General features: G+C 27.1%; 1 protein-coding gene across 4 annotated transcripts in view; it reads left to right on the plus strand.

Moving 5' to 3' along the window:
- Positions 1 to 24,847, plus strand: part of LOC123296717 (partitioning defective 3 homolog) — a 170,674-nt gene that overhangs the window by 120,820 nt on the left and 25,007 nt on the right. For 2 of the 4 annotated variants that reach the window (XM_044878317.1, XM_044878319.1), the window contains exon 1: positions 17,650 to 18,013. The exons of 1 other annotated variant lie outside the window; for it this stretch is intronic. In XM_044878317.1, the coding sequence (XP_044734252.1) occupies positions 17,759 to 18,013 (255 nt within the window). In that variant the 5' untranslated portion in view covers positions 17,650 to 17,758. Of the gene's footprint in view, positions 1 to 17,649; positions 18,014 to 24,847 lie in introns of those variants that run through there. One more of the 4 variants, XM_044878320.1, reaches the window with a different exon arrangement.

Here is a 24,847-nt window from a genome sequence, read left to right on the forward strand (position 1 = left end):
TGATTTCAAAAAAAAAACACAATTCTTATTATTTAACCATTAAAATTATCATAAGTTCCATCACATTAGAAAAAATATATAGTTTTTTAACATTACTTATTAGTTCAAGAACACAGACCAATTTCCGTTTATCTAACTTCAATTAGAGGTAATTGAAATGGGATTTGTTGTAATTACATTTTTTTTTTACTAAATAAATTTAATTTCAAACTAATCAATTTATGGTAGCTTATTTATTATATTTATAACATTCCAAATTGATGATTTCGTGTCTCTTTAAAGACATCTATGTACGATGTGATTTGGATAAAATATTCTACGAAATATTTAGTAAAGTCCGTACTGGGTCGCTCTCAAACACTTTTTTTACTCGATGCGCCAGGTCTTTTCTTTTAAATTCCTTCCTCCAATTCCAAGAATTTAACAAAATGCAAATGTGACTTACATTACATGCTAAAAGTCGACTTCGAAACTTCGAAAATCTTCTATCTCTATGTAGTATTTATAAGTTTAAATTGTATCTGGGGCCAAATTACATAAAACAAATTATTGGAAAATGATAAAAGCTAGACCCTTAGTATTTTAAAATCTAATTTAGTAGAAAAATAAATCGTGACTGGCACTACAGAACAAATTATGACAAGCACTACAATCACTTTAGATTGCAAATTAGTTGATACTTAAGAAACCTTAGAAATTGATATTACAGAATCCGAGATAACAAAATGCTATTTTTAACCCCCGAACTAAAAAAAAAAGGTGTGTATAAGTTTGACCGCTGTGTGTGTGTCTGTCTGCCTGAGGCATCGCAGCGCCTAAACGGATGAACCGATTTTTATTTTTTTGGTTTCGTTTGAAAGGTAATTTAACGGAGAGTGTGATTAATAAGTGCGAGTTTAGGGTTCCAAAAAGTCACTAATAAAATTTAATAAAAATTAATAATGAAAATTTAATGAAAAAACAAGAATATTTTTTTCCATTCATGGTACACTTTTTCAGTAAGTACTTATAACAACATTTTTAACATTAAAGATGTCGTAAAAGGTGGCATATCTTAGCCAATTTCGATGTTAGGAAGTTGAATAAAAAACGAAAATGTGCAGAACTAAATCAGCTATAACCTTCGTATATTTAATAAATGAACCATTAAACTACTTTACTCAACAATGTCTTTACTTTATTGATTAAATTCAATAATGCCCATAACTCCTTAACTATTAGGCTTTGGCAAAAGTCCAAAAGGCACTTTCGATTTAAAATTGTTCAGAGAATACACTCTTAAACTATATGACCATCTAATCACGGGCACCCTATATACTGCTTATATGTTTTGAGAAATGGGATGTAATTTTTCTAAAATAAATTTGCTACTTCTTGGGGAAACTTTGTTCTGTATATAACCTATAAGTACTAAAATAAGTGAATTATCTAAAAAGAAATTTCTAAGAAGAAATAACGCCTCAAATAAAATAATAAAATTTTATATTTTTTAAAACTAATCGAAGTAATTCTATTTGCCCTAAATCTGTACATAATTATTTTAACAACTAATGTTTAGCAGGAAATAATAATACTTCACTCGGTTATTTAAACAATAATGACCATCAATTATAAAGTTGTCGATCTTTTACTTAGTTGATGCGGTGTAAAAAATATTCAATAGAAAATAATAAATAATAGCTCTAAGTACAAAATATATATTATTGTACAGAGTGAATCATAAAGAATGAATCAAGCTGTCGATATAGAAGTTAATCGAGGCATTTACACATATAAAACAACATGCAAGGGCTTAAAAGAAGACAGTTAAAGTTTTCGAATAATATGAGACATTTGTACCTATTGTATTAAAACAATAATAGGCATGTTGACTAAATATTTTTATCACTTCAGGTGAAGAATTCTCACTGCACAGGCAGAAAAGTGAAGTTGGTTTTTGAAAATCTTTAGAATTGCACAAAATGTGAACGCAAAAAATTCCTATTTAAAGAAAGAGGACGATGTAAGTTAGTGATGTTATTGTCCGATATCACCATAGAGATTACATATAAAATATATATAAAACTTTGTTTTGCTAAAAGGAGATGGACAACAATCTTTGAATTCTTATAACTTGTTTCTTTTTTAATCAATTTTAATTTCACTTTCATTTTCTCATGGTATCAAGTCTACTTTTACATTTTTATGCATAATATGGTAAATTCGACAACAGGCAATTATCGCATTTTAAATTCAGAAGGAAATCTTTATTTTTAATATTTATATTCGTGATTCATAAGTCGCCTACACACAATAATTTCTTGTAGGTAGACTCTGTGTACCACAATTGCACGTGTTATACCATTCTAAGTGTTATAACTATAACATTTATGTAAATCGCATTTAATGTTATAGTAATAACACTTAGAATGGTTAAAGTTTTGAGTTTATTTTGACTTAAAGTATACGTCAGTGTATAAGGCATTGAGAGAAATGTGATTAACGATTCTTTCAGTAATAGTAAATTTATCTTTGGTTCCAAGAGGAACGATAAAGGTTTTTCAAAAGATTAATTTGTGTTTAAAAAGTTAACCCGCAGGGTATTTAAGGGACTACCTGTTTATACATTTTTGCGTAACTATTTCAAAAAAGTACTTAAACTATTGCATTTTTAGAGTAATAGACAGAAAGTACTCGTTGTTAAATCATTCTTGAAGAACCCTGTATTCAGCTACGATACATATTATTTCTTTTACATTAAGTTATAGAAATTAACTGAACTCTAAACACACAATGGTAATTATGAATATACATTTTCTTTTTCATTTTTTAACATAAACTCGTGATTTTGTAAGATCTGCCAATCAACTCAGAACTCTCAATTCCTTTATAATATTTTGTAGTATAATATAATAGTAATAACATTATTTACATACATAACTGCACTCATTAACAGTACTAACACCTACCTTACCTACCTTTACATATATCTTTCTTCATAATATGTAGAAGAAAACGGTCAATTAATTTTAAAAAATGTGCAAGTTTTTTGTTTTGTGTTTTAAAAATATCTACTACAAACTACACCTATTTGTAGGTACGTATATGTGTACAGCAAAAGTATGAAAAAAGTTTCAAATATACAGTGTGTTTAATTAAGTCGGTCCCATATGGAATGGAATATTTTAAATATACAGTATGTCTAATTAAGTCACCCCTACATGGAATGGAATGTCTCAAATATACAGTGTGTCTAATTAAGTCAGCCCCATATGGAATGGAATGTTTCAAATATACAGTATGTTTAATTAAATCGGCCCCATATGGAATGGAATATTTTAAATATACAGTATGTCTAATTAAGTCACCCCTACATGGAATGGAATGTCTCAAATATACAGTGTGTCTAATTAAGTCAGCCCCATATGGAAACTTTTAGCGAATTGCCGAAGGAAATAGATTTAGAGACCGTTTATGTGTCTGTAAACTTTCTGGCAATAACCACATATCAATTTGTATACGAGGTTTTTGCATTCGTATAGGAGGTTTTTCGAAAAATGTAAATTTTGTTCTGGAGGAACGTAACATTATTTTTAAGAAAAGTTCATTTTACCTCTATGATGAAAAAACAGATTTAGTTATTTTTACTTACCTGTTCTATAATATCAATTTGTCTACACCTCAATCGGTAGACATAAATCATCAATGCTAATACAGAGAACAATTCACAAAATAGCAAGATCTATTTTTTCATGGAAGATGGGTAATATTGAATACCTGACTGTTGATTTCAATTAAGACTAGCTTTTCTCAAAAAATATTGTTGAAATTGTAAAAAATAAAAATACTTTACTCTTTTTGACATCGTTCTAGGTCATGCAGGAGTTTTTTATATCAAAAATACCTTTTTTTCATAAAAAAATAATAAAAACGTTTTCCCTGTATTATATTAGATACACTAAAAAACTTGAGTTGCGCTCGTTTTTAGAAATTATTCATTGGGTTTAAAAGAGGAAAACATTTATAGACCAGACTTATTTAAAGTCTTTTTGTAAAGCAAAAAAACTCAACTTTTTAGATATAGCTGATAAAAGTAAGATTTTTACTAGCTTTTTCAGGTCCCAATAAAAATTTTACATAGCCCAACTAATCAGATTAATAATAAAATATAAAAGTTTTTTTATAACGATAGATTTAAATCGGTAAAACTAAAAATTAATTTATCAATAAAATTTTTAAATGAAAATAAAAATAATTTAATATTTTTTTAATATTTGTTCTATTTTGTAATACGATTATTTTAAAATAAATTATTTTAATTTTATTATAAAATGCTATGTATGATTGTTTTAGAATTAAATTTATAATTTTTAATAAAGCATTTTAAAAACAAAATTATTCTTTTAGATTAGAAATCTTTCTATTATATTCGAATGTACTAATATAAAATAAAATAATATGGAGAGAAAGATTATTCTCATATATATTTATTATTATTATTACTGTTATTTAAATTATCGAAATAAACAATTTATTTTTATTTATGATTCACATAAAACTATAATATCTATACCATTTTTGCAATTTACTTATATTTATTTATATGTAAATTGGAACTGTGAAATTATTATTTTTTCTATAATTTAGATTATAGAACACAAGTAGTTACCCACCCATTTCGCTAAGAAATTTCAATTTTAAAAATAAAACCAAATTAAGTTCTTAAATATAATTTCTCGGTAAATTCTGTCAAAAATATTTTGCCATAGTTTTAGCAACTCTGGCTTCTCTTCAGAGCGAATAGTTTTAGCAAAGGAACTGCAAATACTATGCTGGATATCGTAAATTAAATGCGACTCACTGTACATGCGATGTAAAGGATCATAAAATTTTTTAAATCAAAATTAACTAACGGTACACAAAAAAAATACTCAAAATTAATTCAGGTTTATTAAATTGAATCAAATAACAACAGTTCCAAACATTTTACAGTTCATCCGCATTAAATATAAATACTATTATGCAGCTTCAAACGTATATATTCTAAATTATAATTTAATTAAAAATAATTATTAGAATCAATTTAATATTATATTTATAATATATTAAAGAATTTGCAGAAAATTACTTTATGGAACTACGTGATTATTTGCAAATAATAAATTATATTTGGTATCTTGATTCAAATATATTGAATCGATAATATAAGTATTTTTATAAGTAGGTATAATTAAAATAATACTTTAATATTTTATTAATAATTATGTGGAATTATTTTTAATCTCGATAAAATTCCATTTGGATATCACATAAAACAAAAGGGGACACTTCTAACAATGGAGTACTTTTATAAAAAGTAATTTTTTTTACATTATGAGATTAAAAATAGTTTTGTTTCTGTATTTATCAGTGAAATAAAAATATTTCTGCTTTTATCTAGGCGCCATATATAAAAAAAATTTTAATGACATTATTAATTTAATTTTTATTTTCTTGTTGTTTTATATAAAACGGTTTTTGAGTAGTAGATTCATTACGGAAGCCTGAATGGCTCATAATCAATTTATGAGAAAGTGGCGCTACACTAGCTTAATTTTAAAAGGTGAATTACCCACAAGTATAAAACCAACTTTTAAAAAGCAACTAGTTCATTTTCAACAAGTGGACTTGTGACTTGTGGTATTATGGAAACGAACCTTTTTGAAGATGTCGGTATTTTGTCATGTGCAGATTTCTAATTATAACGTCATAATAAACATTTAATAATACTTTTAAAGGTTAGAAATTAGAAAAGTGCAGATGCAAAAGAAAAACATCAACAATTAAAACATTATATTTTTTAAATAATACTAAAGAAAATTTTGAACTAGCTACATAAGACAAATTATAAACATTATCATATTCTTATTAAATCCGGACAAATAATTATTCACAATTCCACACAGTTTCGGTAGTGGCTAATTAATGGTTCGTTTCCATAAAATTTGTTCTTCAAAAAGGTTCCTTTCCACAATACCACAAGTCACAAGTGCACTTGTTGAAAGTGAACTAGTGACTTTTTTAAAGTTAGTTTTATATTTGTGGGTAGTACACATTTAAAAACTAAGCTAGTGTAGCACCACTTTCTCATAAATTTATTGTGAGCCATTCAGGCTTCCGTAGTTTCATGTAACAGAGTAGAAAGAAAAACACCATAATTTTTAAGATAAAAATTTCCTTAAGTTTTATTTTTCACCACAATCAAATCATTATATTCTACCTTTTCCGATAAGTGAAAAAACTTAGCGGCATAAGGCTGCTGAAAGTACAAAATTTGGAATTTTTTTAAAATAAAACAAATTCTTGTATTTTTTTATCAGTTTAAAGCAAAAAAATATTCACATGATTTTCTCTAGACGCTTAGTTTTCGAAATAAAAAACTAAAAATGCAATATATTAGATTTTAAGAAAAAATGTGTCATTTTTTCTGTCTCTGAGAGAATTCACTAAGCTAACACAGCTCCTGCGCTACGATTTTTTAAAAATTCATTATTAAGTTCAGGTTTTATACAATATTCGTAGTCTCTTGTTTGTTATTAAACTTCGAGAAGCTTTTCCATTTCAAAGAGAAGGAAAGCATAATATGTTAATTGTTTAAAGTCGATTTTACGTCCCACTTCCACCAATTTAGTTCTCAAAACTTATTTTAAAGCTATTGTCTTGCTATGGACATAATATCAGAAAATTCTAAATTTGTATATACTTATTGATTTCCATATTTTTTAAAAGAGATTGCGAGTCATTCAAAACAAATCAAGATTTATAAAAACAGGGTAGCTCTTTTGACATCGTCGAATAAACAAAAAGAAGATTAATGTAAAAAAATTTTCTAACGACTTTTAGATTGTAAGAATTTAAAACTGTTATCAATCGTTCAACAATAAATTTAAAATGAAGTATCGACAAATATTCTTGATTTTGATCTTTAAACTCTCCGCTATATAAATAAGAAAAGTCATTTACAACAAAAAGTAACGCCTTACCTATAAATACATGAAATACCAGTGCATACTTGAACACTAATACTAAATAACAACATACCAATGAATTATTATCATAAATCTATTATACTTTTAAATGCATAATAAGAACTTTAACTTATATCAATTGCAGCTTATCTTTTGTTAGGTTCAGTTATATATACAGAGCAAATGAATCATTTTAACTCATTTATTGCTTAACAATGCCTTAACAAACAGCGACATTTTAAGTACCTCGGAGATATTAAAATTAGTTATTCTTATTATGAGCCATTCAACTTGAATGAGTACACAGTGTTCTTGAATTAAATTGTGTTATGTATGATCAAACGGATTTTAATTGACCAATATCCATTAAATATTGGTTATGATAACTTTTAAAATTAAAAATTTTTCGAAATTAACGAAAAATAATAGTAATCTGATAAACATTTTTTAATAAAAATAAATTGCGATATAAGAAATTGATGGAAGAAGTGTCAATAAGAGTTTTTGACACATGAAATTTGTCAAATTGATAGTTCACATAATTTATATTTTAATTACTTTTTTCAGCTGATCCAAGGGAAAAAATTTACTTCAACATATTTTGTAACTTATATGTATATAAAGAATGCATTTTTTACTTTAATTTCTACTTTTTTAATAAATAATTGGCTTCCAATTCATATAAACTAATGTTCCAAAAGCATGATTTAATGTTGCCGTGAGATTTCATTTGCATCGCGCTCTCTACGAATATAACTTTTTTGACACATATATGACTTATGAATAATTTTAAATTAATAAAAACGAACGCTCAATTTTCTAACTCGTTTTTAAGGTAGTTCTATCCCAGCAGTCCAGTCAAAACTTATTGGCTTATTTCCATATGTACTAATTAATATACGTATCTACATATTGTCTCACACATACATTAGGATGCATACACATATAGTCCCTTCCATTAAAAATAATCCTCTAAATGTAATATCTAATTTAATATTTTATGGACTAAATGGAATTTTCATCTTTATTAATTATTCGAAATATAATACTCTCTTCCAAATACAGTGCAACCTTAATATAACGAACCTCAATATAACGAATTCCTCGATTTAACAAATTTTTCGCAATCCCCTTGAATTGTCCATAAGAGTCAATATAAAATATACCTCTACATTTCGAATATTTTTTGCAAACAGTCTCTTTATAACGAATTTTCAACTATAATAAAAAATTTAAATACCTCTAAATAACGAAATTCGTCAATTCAAAACCTTTATATAACGGATAAAGTCCCACCAATATATGACAGTTAGTATGCTCCATAGTATGTAATTCACGTCGCGAGAGGTTCCGACACTTTTTTCCTCTTTATAACGAATTTTAGACCAACTTAACCTCAATATTACGAACCTCAGTTTAATGAATTACTTGATATAACGAATATTTACTGATTCCCTTCAGATTTGTTATATCGAGGTTGCACTGTATTAGTTTTTTTGTCAAAACGGTAAGTCTCCTGGGCTAAAGAAAATTAAAAGATCCCATACTACGTGTGATAAAAATGTCATATTTAACCCCCGAACCGATTTTGATCGTTTGAAAGGTTATTTAATGGAGAGTGCTTTAGCCATGTTTCATGTGCGAGACACGGTAAACTGTCTTAAAATTTTAATAGCGTGTGTATTTCTTAAGATGTTGCTTGCGTGACCCAACAACCTTAAAGATAGCATAAGTTTTAATCACAATTAATACGATGCAATCAATGCCTATGTTTAGAAAACTGAGTAACAAATTTTTTAACTTTTTACAAAATTATATCATACAACTGATCAAGAACTGATACAACTGAACCCTGCATGGACTTCAATTACAAAAACATGTATAACTTGAAATGAAATAATAAATTTTTCAATATTATAAATACTACAACAAGCTAATGATTTAAAATACATCTTCATCTAATAATATCATGTATTTTCTTATATAAAAAGTTTATTAATATGTAAACACTTTTGTTATAATGTATACTTTAAATAGCTAAACTTAAGCTGTTATAACTGCTTTTTTGTTAAAGTGATCATATAACATTATTATATAAACATAGTTTTTTTGGTATGTATGTTTAAGAACTGTATATACACTTTTATCCTTAAATGACCAAATCGTAACCATCATATATGATACTCGGAAACTTTAGCGAAACAAGAGATTGGTTGTATATGGAATCCCTCTTCAGTTCTTTTGAAAGATTTTGATCTACAAAACTGCAACGATACATGAAGAAAATGTTTACGTGCAAGACAAGCAATAGAGAGAATGGTTATCCATGTGTTTTTGTTTTGAAGTAAAATAAAAAATTGTTTCTCATATTTTGGTTTTAAAAATAACGTAAGATTTTGAGGAGGTTAAGTTAAAAAATAGCATACTCTATTAATAATTTAGTCATTCCATAATACACTGCTGTCTTATATATTCAACTTCCCACTATATGAATTGTAATGGGCCCGATTTTCTATATCAAAATATTCAACATATCTTTACGTTTCACGGTTAGGACTTGACATTAACACTAATTTGGAGAATAAGTATGTGTGTGTGTGTGTACGTACGTACGTTCGTCCGTAGACATTTTTTTTCGTCGTCGATATCGCGTCGAAAAATGATATCGACTTTGTTGAAGTTCGCTCGATGCGTATTAAAGGAAATATGATCCGAAAAGAATTGCATAAAATTCGGTCGAGTCGTTTTTAGAGCCGGGCATGATACGACTTCGTTGAGGTACCGATCGAAGCGTATTAAAGGTAATATGATCCGGAAAGAGTTTCATAACATTCGATCGAGGCGACCTCAAGGGTCGCACAAGACTCTACTCACGGCTTATTTACGATTGTAGCCTGCATATGATTACCATATTGACTGTTGGACATCATTTGTGATTTTCCCAATAGTGAAGGTTTGCTATTTGAGTTCGTCGTTTCTTAAATGATACAATTTTATTTCTTTAAGTGTATAAATAGTTCTTAAAAATACAAGCTGCATGTGTAAATAAATCTACACATTCATTGTACATACTTTGTACATACATTGAATAATATTTATTTTAAATAACATTACATTACCAACTGATTCAAATAACAATTATTTTGATTATCAATTTTATTTAATCAAAGGTTATTATTCTTCTGATTTTTACCTTGTTAACAATATTAACATGTATGATATGAAGTATGTATATAACTGTTTGAATATATTGTATAATGTTGAATATATGAACTAAGTATATTATTTTATTTGCAAATTACATAAAAAAAATCATTTAAATATTATTATTATATTAAATATTTAAATTTTAAAATTTTGTTATAAGAAGATAGAATTATTGTAATTCGAATGTATGAGAGGTCCGATAAAATTCATCTGGGAGGAATTCAGAAAATTGTCTCTGTAAACAAAACAAAAAAATTTTATACATTCTTGGTTGAAACAAACCATTTTTCGAATAAGTTTTGAAAATATACTTTTTTTAAAGTAGATACGACCACGATACGATTTTTTGTCACAGAAACTTTTAACGAATAAAATGTCTATTCAATTTTAAAGTTTAACTTTAAAATATACTAAATTATCTTTTTTCTCATAAAATTTATACACAACTTTTAAGGTCGAGTATATTCATTCAGAGTGTCTCAATATATAATTATAAAACTTTTTGAATCAACAATTTGTATAGTTCACTCGTTAGAGTAAAGTCCATTAAAACATGCTTTTATATTCGTACACTACTTTTGACAACAGAGAACAATACTAAGACATTTTATTTATACATATACTCAATACACAATCACAACTGCAAATTTATAATATTGTTTTTTATCTTTTTAACAAGACGGATAAGAACCGTTTTGTCGGCACCGAAAACATCGTCACATATTAATGTTTGTTTTCGAAGAAAATGGTAAGAATCGTTTTCGATATATATAGAAAAGTAAATTTTTATACTCGGTAATAACTTCATTAACTAAAAACATCTCAAATCTAGGCTGCTTTTGCTTTTGTGAATAAAAAAAAATTTTTTCAACAACTTTTTTTAGTTAAGTTACTAAAAATTCACAAATAATAAAAACTAATTAATTTACTAGCACACACACACACAGAGTACTAAAAAAAGTAGAAACAAACAAAACATGCATCACTATATTATAAATTTTTGTATGATGACTTTCACTAAAGAAATTAAAATTTTAGTTTTTTTGTTGTTGTTTATAAAATAAAAAAACTAACCACACAGTAGGTAGGTAAACCAAATAGTTAAATTGTATATTTAAATTAAATTAGATGTTCAGCAGTATTCAGTGTTCATGTGGTGATCCAGTAGCCTATATGTTTATGCACAGTTAAATCACTCACATGCACACACATACGAGAAGAGAAGGTTGTTTGAAAAAAAAAATTACATGAAATTTCCATAATTTGATTTGAAAAATTCTTTTTGATTAAAAATCCTACCTAATAGATGTCATCATTAAAATGTATATATATACATACTAGCTCTACCCTTTCACGCTTCGCTGTGGCACATTATGATTACATGAAAATAGATGAGAAGTTTAACAGCTTGTAAATTTTATAAGATTTGACAAACTCCCGATATAAAAGTTTGAGAGATTGTTCATTCCCACTTCCATTCCACTCCCATGTCCCCTTGAGTCGGGGATTATAGTTATGCATAGCCCCCTTCCATAAAACACTTGCACCGAGGGTTAAAAGAGATAAAAATCATCCTCTAAGCGGGTTGTATATCGTGTAAGCATGGAAGCGTACACAAACCAACATAACATTTATATATATATATATAGATTTTTATACCATGTATATGAAATATACAGAGTATATTAAGTTTAGTCTCGAGTTTGTAACGCTTAAAAATATTGATGCTACGAAAAAAATTTTGGTTTAGGTGTTCATAGAATCACCTAATTAGTCCATTTCCGTATGTCTGTCTGTCTGTCGTCTGTCCGTCTGTCATCACGACGATTACTCAAAAACGAAAAGAGCTGAAATTTTTATAGTGTGCTTAAGACGTAAAAAGTGAGATCGAGTTCGTAAAAGAGCAACGTAGGACCCATCTTGTAAACCGTTAGAGATAGAAGAAACAGGATTTTGTTGCGAAAATATCCCATTTTTTGCTATTTATTTTCTCAGCTTTTATAACTCACACGAAGTCCGTTCGGGCCTCAAATTTTATCTTTTAATGATATCCTTTTGTAAAAGAATAATAAATCGATTCCGAACAATTTGCGAAACTAAATAAATACTTTTACATAAAGTCATATTACCTCTAAAAATAATACGATTTCCTTCAAATAATCTTTATAACCAATTTACATTAATTAGCACACAACAATTCAAATCACCACACAATAATTACTTACCTACTTGGATGACAATGAAAAAAACATTGCAATTTAAAAAAATTATAAATAAAATAGATCAGACAATTAATAATAATAATAACAGCAAATATAACAAATAATCAAAAAAAAAAAAAAAAAAACCAATAATAATTACATATTTATTAAATACTTTCACGTATGGTCTTGGCTCATGTCAATAAATAATTATGATTTTAAATAGAAAGTACTATTATTATTATATTTTATATATGATTTGATATATTAAATTGAGAGATGGTTTTTTTATTAAGTAACTAGATCACTGCGAAAAAAATACGAATCAATTTCAAATGAATTTAGTTTATTTTTTATAATCGACTGATTGCATTCAAAAGCTTCAATCAGTTATACCGCATTGTAAAAAGAAAGATCTTGGTAGTTCTACATTTAATACTGATCTGGGTGATTCCATGATATGCCACCTTTTACGACATCATTTTAATGTTAATAAAGTACTTACTTATCGTAAAAAATTGTGATGCTAGAAAGTTGAATAAAAATTTGAACGAAAAATGTGCACAATTACATCATCTATAGCTTTTGTAGTTTTGTATGGAAATTTTTAATTAATAACTATTTTACTAAACAATGTCTTTATTTTATTAGTTAAATAGTGCTCATAACTCCTGAACTATTGAGTTTTGGGCAGAAGTATAAAAGCCACTTTCGACTTAAAATTGTCCAAAGAATACATGGATATCCAACGAGCAACGGGACACATAAATAATATAACTTTCGAGTAGACACAAGTTCATAAAATTCAAATTTATAACTAATATTTTTTGTGATAACAAAATAAGACTTTTATATTTAAAACACTTACAGTATTTTCCATCAATTATTTAACAGTTAATATAAAAAATAAAATCGGTAAATAATTATGTTTTCACAGCCATCAATCAATTAAACAGTTTATTTTTTGTACCATAATGCACCGCATACAGAATTTATCTTGACAATTTATTTATTTCTTTTAAAAATAGACATCAGTTTAATTTTTAATACATTTTATATCAATGAATATTTAGGTTAATCTACGGTTATGTTTTTTTGAGTGTAATTAATTCAAAAATTAATTTCTTAGAAGTATATTTCATATTTTACTGGATTTAGATATTTTATGAAACAAAAAATGATTATTCATTGTTAAATATTAAGTAATCACTAAACTATACGAAAATTATGACTTATTTTTCTTCCTTGAAATAATTTTAAATTTTTAGGGAGTAAAATCGAGATAATCTTTGAGGTTTATTTAATAATTATCAAAAATTAGAAATAAATTGAAATGGAAATATTTTAACGTAAAACTATTTAAAAATACTTTTATTTAATAAGTGGAAAAATTGTAGACAGGTAAAATAAAGAGTATAATTCTTTTTATTTTAATGTCGACTCCCTTTTGTCATCAGAATTCTTTTTTGCTTATCGTTTTTTGATAAAGCTAAGCCACTAAGAAATATTAAATATTTATAAATAAATATAATATATGTAGCAAAATAATTATGCACCGAAAGTTACTTTTGAAACCAACAAATTGATTGGGTTTTTCTGTACAATCTCTCCTATAAAATTCGAAGTAATAATATTTTCTATTCATTTTGATCCAATTTACTGATTTGCGTTTCTAAAGTAAATTTTCACATTAACAATCAAAAAATTTTACTTTTAAAACTATTCACTTTTTTAGAATTTACACGTGTCTGATGTAAGGAAAATTAACATCGACCTTGGAATTTTCTTTAGATAATAGGAAAAAAATGTTATTTGTAATTCATTGTATTTAATTTATAGCACCTTTAGGTAAAAAAAGGAACAAAATAAACTTGTTTAGTAATTCCCATATTGTTTATATAATCAAGCAACAAGAAGCCTATTATCATACTGATTAGTTTTAAATATAACCATACTTAATATCAATCATGATTTTTAGAAAGTAAATTTTACTAATTTATTATATCTAATTGAAAATTTCGAAACTAATTTTAATGACTTAATTTTTATACTTAAGTAGCTATAGTGATAACTTAATATATAATATTTAAATTATTTATTTTAAGAAAAAAAAAGTTATTACCTTTAACATTGTGGAATTTTTCATTTTCATATCCAAGACCCAACAGCTCTCTAAGTTTTACTTTTTCGAAAAATTAAATGGTCACAAAAATCTTAGACGTTATGAATCAGAATGAGGCTTTAATTGAACCTGAAAACTTTATTTAAGATTGGTTTGACAAGTAATTTGTTATTGTATGATAAAAACATAAACTCTAACCGAAAGACTTTGATGTTTATGTTTGTATACAAAATTTAATAAACAAACGTAAATAATTATAAATAAGTTAATATTAACAAACAAAAAATTTTTGAGTTGAGTTCCTATTTGATGATGTTCAATAAGATGTCACTACATTAAAAGGAGAAGTTTTGTTACCTCTGAAATGGCAGAGACACATAGTCTAAAAAGATGTTTCCATTTAAATGGGGTAGACGTGTATTAAATATTTCAACAAAATTTCTCCCATTTATGTGATAACATCTTATTGAAAACCTTTTAAATCGAAAAACTATCGATACAATTTTAGTTTAAAAAAAATTAATTTTAAATTCTTTATTTTCAAAATAAAAACGATTATAGGAAATTTCATTTCTATTGTTCAAGAGAAATTTAAATATATATAAAAATACATAGTATTCAATAATATTTTTATAAAATAAATGTGTATTTCTATATTATAATCAAATAAATTATGTATAATTTAATAACTGCAGTTTAATTTGTTGAGAATTATCATGTATAGATATTTTTGAATAATTAATTAAATTTATTTTAATAAATAATTTTAGAATTCCGCGATTCTTATGTAAAAATAACAGGTAATTAACTTTCATTAATAAAATTTTAATATTACGATGATGGTAACTGGCTGGCATTGATTAATGATGAAAGTGATTCTTTTTTTTTCATTGTTTTATGGAAATAATTAATATTTCAAAGAACACATGGCATATGAAACAAACGCAGGCTACAATTAAAATGTTACTTTTTAAGATTTTATAGTCAATAATTGGTTATTATTTCTTTAACTTTCAAAATATTTGAAATATAATTTCATGGGAATATTAATTAATTTTCAATAAATTTCGACCTCTGCGATTGAATCACGTCCCATAAATATGTTTAAAAGGCGAAATGTCATTATTTCGAAAATCACTACATATTATAAAACAAAGTCGCTTTTTCTGTCTCTATGTCCCTATGTACGCTTAAATCTTTGAAACTACGCAACGGATTTAGATACGGTTAGATGCAAATATTGGCACGATATACAACCAGCTTCAAAGATCTATTGTTTTGATCTACTTTTAACCTTCGGAGGGTAGAAAGGTGTAGCGAGAAAGTGGGAAGGAATTATCGAATATTTACAAATATACCTAAGTGGGGTATCAAATAAAAGAGCATGACGTGTACATTACAAAACTGTTATCCAACGCAAGGAAATGTGGAGGGAGGGGTGCAAGTAGGAATGTTGCCCAGCAAAGAGGGTAGTTCACAGCTAGTTACTAATAAAATAAAAAATCACACAATATTTTAATTAAAAATTAAGAAAGTTTCTAAACTTTAAAAAATTTGCAGCGCAGGATCTGCGTTAGCTGAGCGAAATTCCTCAGAGGTTAAAAAAAATAACACATTTTTCTTTGTCGAATATTGTATTTTTAATTTTCCATGAATTTTTATTTCAAAAACTAAGCGTCTAGAGAAAAAAACACAAGATTAAGCTTAAAACTGATTCAAAAATATTTTTTATAGTGATAAAATTCATAAAATTCAAATATATTCTGCGCTTCTCTATATTTTCATACAAGTTAAATTTCAATTACAAAGATAATTTCGTATTTGAAATTTTTTAAGTTAAAAGTATTTATAAGTCCTAGACTAAAGTCATCAGCTTTAACGTTTTCCTTGAATAAACCTTTCAATATTTTTATTTACTTAGACTATGAAAGTAAATTAAATGAAGCAAACAGCAACCTCTTACACGCAGAAATAACCGGTTAATCAAACCGGGTCTACTTTCATTATTATATTAATATTCTAATTAGTAAATAATTATGCTACAATAATAATATTTTTATTGAACTATTATAAATATTATAAATATTATCTATTATTCATAAAATTTATGCAATTTATAGACTAACCGTAATTTGATTTGTATTAAAGTATAAAATGGGATCGTTAAAGAGAGGTAGGGATGGCAGCTGTCCCCAACGCCTAGATTAGGTTAGGTTAGAATGGCTGTCCTGGGATGGAACATACTTTTACCATAAAGTTCGTTGTGATACCGAAAAAGAGCTGGACCATCCCCGGCCACTACTCCATAAACCATTTTGAACTGTTTAAGAACAGCAGGAGTGCTTTGATGACAACAGATTTTAGGTAAAAGAGGTCGTCAAAGAGAGGCTGGCTCAAATAAGTCCACCTTCTCATGACAAGAGCTGGACAGTGACAGAAACGATGAGACATCGTCTCCTCCAGTTCTTCCACACTGTGACAGCTTGTGCAATAGGCGTTCAGCATGCCTGCCGCCCAGCCAGTGTCCTGTAATAGCCGCAATAACTTTGCTAATAGAGTAACTCGTAACTAGTATTCGTAACTCAAAATTTTATCTTTCTACTATATTTTCCCGCTGACGGCCCTAACTCACTGATTTCAATTCTAATTTTAAATTTCGTTATTTTTTGTGAGCCATTTCATGACAATTATTCGTTTATAGTTATACCTATTTCCCGCTTCAATGCAAACCACAATTTATATCAGGACTCTGAAACAGAAAGGTATTTAATCACCCACTATAACCTGCGCGAGCAAATTTTATGACCAAAATTCAACGATATTCTCTATATTAAGTGTACTTCATACTGTATTTAAGTAAATTAACAATCATTCAACTTAAATTTCAAGTCATTAAGAGGTTTGACTGTTATTTATTTATAAAAAAAGTATTTGAAGAAAAAAAATTGACTTTTTAATTATTTTCTTCTTTAAATATTTAAAATAATTTTTTTATTAAAAATATTTAGAGAAACGTAAAAAGAAATTAATAATTTCACAAAAAAAAACGCAAACAAATCAATTTCAATAAAAACTAAAACAAACTTAAAAAAAAAAAAAGTGACGAAAAAAAATGATGCTGCGAACAATAATTAAAAAGTAAAAGATAAATAAAAAAAAAAAAACTTCTTGTGGCAATGAAAGTTGTTTAAATAAAATCTAAATCACACATCAAACAAAAAGATCTAACAGTGTTATCCACAATGTTTGATAGTTGTCAACAAGAGAAAAATAGTGGTCCACGATGTAGTGATGTTGCTGAAAAATTAGCACAATTATTTGGGTGGCGACAAACATATAAAGTGGAAAAATTACAACGAACTTTATCGGGAAATTTACATACACGTCATGCATCACTGATTAAGGTGCCATTAGGTGCTACATTACCATACCAAAATGGTGGTTCGTTTAAAAGTACGACAAAAATTAATATTGATAAGGAGAAAGAAGCGGCTATGGTAAGTTTTTATTCGATTTGTTTTTTTTAACTATACTACGGGATGCCGGGAAGATTTATTTTTATATTCAAATTATCTCTTTTCACATTTGACCAAACACTTTCAAATTGTTTATTTCATTAATTTTCAAGTTTGACATTCATTGGCACCTATCGTATTTATGTACTACCAGTAAAAACATGTAGTGTTCTCCTTTATTAATTTTTTATTACATACTATATGATCTATATATAAGATGTTTCCGTATTTTTTATACTCAATAATTCTAAAAACCTGTATGATTTGAGCTTTTTTATATCCTCCTCATATTTCACTCAAAGTTTGCATCAATTAAGCTGAAAATAGATTTTCTTTTATATTTTCAATTTCGCATTAAATTTAAGTTATCATTCTTATAAATTTGTATCCGATTAAAATGATTTTTCGCATCAATGAAATGTACATTCAGGCCATAACAATTATTTTATAATCTTACGTTTACAAGAAGATATAATAATAGTTTTAGCTTCCATGTTGGCTAAAAGAATAAGTGGATACTTGTTTACTTAGATCGGATATACCAGCCTCTGAATTACACAAATATGGTATCCAGTTTTTACTATAATTTTTTTATATAATTCTATACACGATTTGTTGTTCTATAATCCTACATCAAGTTAACTTTTCGATACAAGAAGATAGTTATTCATTAATTAGGATTCCGTATATTTAATAATTTCATATTTATTAACAAACTTCATCTGTAACTAACAAAAAGTGAAGTTAAATTTAACGAACTTCTAATTATTCCATTATTAATAATATTATCTTGAAATATTGACAGTAACAAATGTTCAGGGGTATCTCTCGAATGTAAATCCAAATTGGCGAAATTGGCGAAATTGATGTAAATGTTGTACATCATTTTCAAACGTATCAAACTTTCTCCAATATATAGTTAACGGTTGATAATACATTATACAGAAATAAGTTTTAAATAAAAGTTATATATTATAGTTCAAGAGGTATTTAATAAAACTTGTTTACCAAAATTGCGGCTGAAGCTCGCGCCTACCCCCCTCCCCCCGCCTCGGTAAATTGGTTTTACATTCAGGGAATATCGCTGTAAATATTAAAGAAAATTAAAGAAAAAAAGTACCCGGTTATTGACCTTACAAACCAAAATTAATTTAATAAGTCTTATAGAATCCCTAGTGTTTTTAAATACTTTCATGTTTGTCGGTAAAAATATTTTCTACATTTAGTAGTAGATGATACAAGTAACAACTTTTATGTTTGATAGACATTTTATAACAAAAGTTATAATTCAAGAATGTCGAGTTAACTAATGACTGACAGATTTATATCAATTGTTTTAAAATATTCTGGTTTTCAAAGCAGGCACATATAACAGCTGTATTTTTTATAGAAAAACTCGTAAACTGTATAGCTCCATCATACTAAAGTAATATTTCCCCCTCTTTAAATGCTTCTTATTATTAGATGCTTTTTATTGCAATGGATAATTTTTGTTTTTTTCCATGTTTTTGAAAACTTAAAATATCTACTTATTACATAAAATGGCGGGAAGCAACCTGGAGAGTTCCAATTCGCATACATATTTTTATTTAACTCAATTTAGAAGGACTAGAAAGTCCACTAGAAAATCCACCCCTCTAAATCACTTCTTAGATACCAACTTTACTTATATACAAATTTACAACTAGTTAGCTCAAACTGTACGGTTGTTTAAAACTATAAAAAGGTCGAAAAAAACAGTTTTTTCTTTAGAAATCGCCTCCAAATTATTGAAATTAATCTCCAATTTCATTTGAACATTAATCCGCCTAATAAATAATACTGTATGTTGAATTTGAACTCATTTGAACTATAAGCCGCTGAGCTAACAACAAAAATATAAAATCGTACAAGAGCATTATAGAAAATCGTTTTTTTTTCTGGAATATTCTAAGATTTTATTCCAGGAGATTAATGAACTTCGATAAGACACAATTTTCTATTCTTAGATCTTCTATTCAATTCTTAGGCCGAGTCATATTATTATTTAAGCAGGAGAATGTCCAATTAAGAGAGCAAAAATGTAAAATTCTCCTTTGAGGTTTAAAACCGAAAAGAAATATTTGATTCGGGAAATTTCGTGAAATAGATTAATGAAAGTTATCTATCATAAACGTGTGATTAAGACAAATGTTTATTTGAAATTACAAATTTCTTTATATTACGTATTTCATCTTTGGCTTGGTGTAGAACCCGTGGGCAGTGTCAATAACGTATAAAAAATATTGTTGGTAATTATTCATGACTTGTTTGGCAGTTAATTTTGTTTGAAAAAGATAAAAACGTGCACGGCGCGCTCGTCCGATTGAAATTTATTTGTTATAGCTTGCGGACATGAGAAATTGATCTTTACTTTCTTTTCAAGGTCTAAGTAATAATTTGTTACTTTTTTGTAAGCATATAATTTATTTTTATTGGTAATTTTTTAATTTAATTGTGGTTTAAAGCGAAAATAATATAATATGCAAATATAACATTTTAATTCAATATTTTAAGGTTTCAATTATTTTAAATTTTCGAATCAATTATAAAGATCGAATCAAAACTTTTTAGCGACTTTCATTTTCAGAAAAATTGATTTTATACCGAAATAAGCCTTCGTTAATTATGCTATTAAATTTTTAGAATTTTTCAACGATGGAAATTTTATTTTAAACTATTTTTAGAGCAAATTTTCTTAGTTTATGTACCCACTGCGTGACAAATTTTTCTTTCTTTTATAATGTATAAAAATTTCAAATTTGGGTGATACAAAAAATATTTTTTGCCAAATTAACGGCTTTGTCAATTAACCAACTAACTATAAAAGTTGAGTGAAGAGATTTGAAATTAAATCTCTTGAATGAGTAAATTTTTGAAAAACGACTTCTGTATAAGTTATTATAACCAAAGAATGAAATTTAAACGCGAAGAAATTGGATCTTCAATTGATTTTTGTCGAATTAATCCGATTTTCGAATTGTATTTGTTAATATTTTTTTTTTTAAACTAGCCGACTTAAGTGAAACAGGGTAAAACATCGCAGCAAAGTTTAAAAATAAAACTATTAGATATCTTAATTTATAACCTCATAGTAGCAAAAAAATTGACACTACTTCTCTTATCCCAAAAATTAAAATTTAATTTAAAGTTTTTTGTATAGATAAAAATCACATAAAAATTTCACTTAATTAGCGCAAATTACAATTTATGCAAACAAAATCTTGTTTTTTTTTATTTAACGAAGAAATTTTTGCATTAGGTATAAAAATGTTAAAATGGTCTGATAAAATATAGTTTTATATTCAATGTTATATGCTATTAATTTTAGTTTTATCTTTAGCAACTTGGATGGCTACGACAAAAATACCTGTTGGTTAAGTTAGTTTACTTGTCTGGATTAAAAACAATATTCAAGTTTTTAACTTATAGTCCAGGAACTGACATTCATTTTTATGTAAAAATCATAACCGTGGTTGGTGTAATTTTTTTACAATTAACCCGATTTTTTTCGACATATTAGGCTTTTCATTGGATTAACATCGATTTTTCTTGTTTCCCCTTAATGGGTGTTTTAGAATACTTAATGAATTTGTTAGAAAAGAGTTGGCAACGTTACAAAAATGTTTAAAGATTAATAATTTAAAGACTGATCAATTTTTGATATTTCTTGTTTTTTTATCGAAATCTTTACAGCGTCTTGCAGAAAAAAAATTCCCATTTTAACTTATTCTCGGAATCCAAGTCCCAATATTAGAAATCGGCTAGTCGGGCTAGCCATTAGAATCGACGCTTAGACGAAAACCGCTAGTCGGCTAGTAATTTTGGATAAAAATGCATGTCAGCTCCTTGTCTGTTACATACTTTTATAATAAAAGATAAAGGGAAAAAAACCTTTCAACATTTCATTAAAGTTAAAATATAAATTGTCTCTAGCGTTAATTACATCCTTTCTTGATAATATAATAACCCAGCTAAACAAAGAAAACGACTTTGATTTTTTTTAATGAGTGTTGGTTGCGAAACTTGTTACTGGATTATTTAACTTTTTTTTTGTAATTGTTGGTTAACATGAGATAATATGTATACTTCAATATGTCGCGCTACTGAAATTGTTCCACCAAATTATTTCAAGTTTCCTTCGGTGTCGATCCAAAAAATATTTCTTTAAAATTAACTCACATAAGTTTACTTTTTTTTCTATAAATATTATCAAAAATAATAAATCTCTAGAATATTCCGAAATAAATTCCGAATTTGTCCCAATTTCCTAGATCAATTTATTTTATTATATAAGTACGTGTTTCGACTACCAAGTAATCATCATCAGTATGAATTAGCTAATCGTAAATACTCTTGTTGTGAAATATGTTACTCGTTGCTTATTTGGACACGATCTGCATAATCATCGTTGCATGTGCCTACAACTTATACTGCTCTAAGTACCTGTCAAATTGTCAGCTTTGTCGAACCAATCAATCATCAACCAATCAGCTTTGACCAAGTGACTAGTCGCCCTATTAGCTCAGTTGGTTAAGGCGTAACCAATTCCGTCCGCAGTATGCTTAGGGTAGCGGATTCGATTCCCGCCGTCGCAACAAAATTAATTTAATTATACTTGAAGGAGGTGCACTCAGCCTCTGAAATTGAGTAGATGATAAATGAAAGGTGGTAAAACATATATATGGTATCACAATGGGCTCTATAGCCTAAGTGTGTGGACAGCCAATATAACCTAACCTAAGTGACTAGTGCTGGGCCAATGACCATGATCCTTATAGGTCGAATATTTTATCACTGTACAAATCGAAAATAAATCATGAGTGTAAATAATTTTTCCTTTTCAAAATCTGTTATTCATTTTGGAAATTCAACCTTGGCTTGCAATTTTTATTAAATCCGAATTTGGAATGAGTCCCTTATCCAAGTTCATTGTTTTATTACTCGGTTTTTGAATGTAGATGCTTTCATAAGCATCTAATTTGCTATGGCTGAGTACGTGTTTTATGTACTCCAATGCTGGTTTTGCGATGCTTTATTTTATTTATAATTAATTTTTCCATGCATTCCCAGTTATCGGAACACTACTGGTTTTTATTGAGTCCCGATCATCGAGACTCTACTGTACTGAAAATTTATAGCTTAAGCTTATCTGATAAACTTGTTAGGTCTTTTTATATCGCAGTTTTTTCCCATTCCATTATCAACTGAGTCACCTTAACTAAAATATAAAAAATTTTATAAAAAGAAATTTGTCAGCTTCTTGATAATAAAATGTCTAGGGTTTTCAATTTAATAACTTCCAACTTTTTACTCTTAAAACAATTACATAATATAATATTCTGGAAAATTAATTTTTCAAATAATAAAAAATTATTTTTCATACAAAAAAAAAAAATTTTTACGATACAGTGCAACCTCGATATAACGAATCTGAAGGGAACCAGTAAATATTCGTTATATCAAGTAATTCGTTAAACTGAGGTTTGTTATATTGAGGTTAAGTTGGTCTAAAATTCGTTATAAAGAGGAAAAAAGTGTCGGAACCTCTCGCGACATGAATTACATACTATGGAGTATACTAACTGTCATATATTGGTGGGACTTTATACGTTATATAAAGGTTTTGAATTGACGAATTTCGTTATATAGAGGTATTTAAATTTTTTTTGTAGTTGAAAATTCGTTATATAGAGGCTGTTCGCAAAAAATATTCGTAATGTAGAGGTATATTTTATATTGACTCTTATGGACAATTCAAGGGGATTGCGAAAAATTCGTTAAATCGAGGAATTCGTTATATTGAGGTTCGTTATATTAAGGTTGCACTGTACTAATTTAATGGTCATATTTGAAATATTTTGGTGATTAAGAACAGAAAATAATTGAAATTGTATTTTAAAAAGATATTTCGTAATTTTAACATTCTATGAATAATCTTATCCTAATTAAAATGTTTGTTTTTTTCTTCATGGATTCATGTAATCATTAACCATAACCGCGCATTTTATTTACGTATACGATGCCATTTTTGTCATGGTTAATTAACTATTTAAACGTAGATTAATTTCTTATTCAATCATTGCATATTTTTCTCGGTTATTGCAAATTTAATTTAACAGTAATTGTCTATTATGTAGGAAATTTTAATTATGTTTGTTTTAATTAGATTTACCAATTAAAGTAAAGTTTAGCTATTTGAGAAATATTTTAACTGGAAATATCAGCATAATGTTTTTTCTAATGTTTTAATAAATCCGTGTGCTTTAAAAATGGTTTTTAACAAAACATATTTGAATGTTACCAAGGCCTAACGCTCCGAACTACAAACAGAGCCGGATTAACTACGTACTACGTCGGGACATTTTTCAACCGTTTGAAGATCATCAGTTTTTTTTTCAAATTGATGAAGGGAAGACAAGTAATTTTCATTTGAGGGTTTTTTATCAAATCAATAGTTCAATAGAAATATTCATTGGTTTGTTTCGTATGCGGTATGTTGATATTTATCTAATAAAATTAAGACAAAGATTTTTTTCATGTCTTATGTTCATTAAAATGAATATGGGGTGGATCATAAAATATACAGGATCTAAATTTCTTCAAACTTATTTAAAACATTGAATTTTCAATTTGATTTAAATAGTTTTTAAACTTAACTTTTCAGTGAGTACGCGTGTGTATGGTCAAGTCGAGTGTAGCCCCGCTAGTGGTTAATTTTTAATATAATACTTCCAATTAACTAGAGGTTTCTTTAAAACAAATATAATTTATTAAAATAAAACCCATCTATAAATA

The sequence above is a fragment of the Chrysoperla carnea genome, chromosome 3, assembly GCF_905475395.1.
Source record: "Chrysoperla carnea chromosome 3, inChrCarn1.1, whole genome shotgun sequence".
Taxonomy (NCBI): Eukaryota; Metazoa; Arthropoda; class Insecta; order Neuroptera; family Chrysopidae; genus Chrysoperla; species Chrysoperla carnea.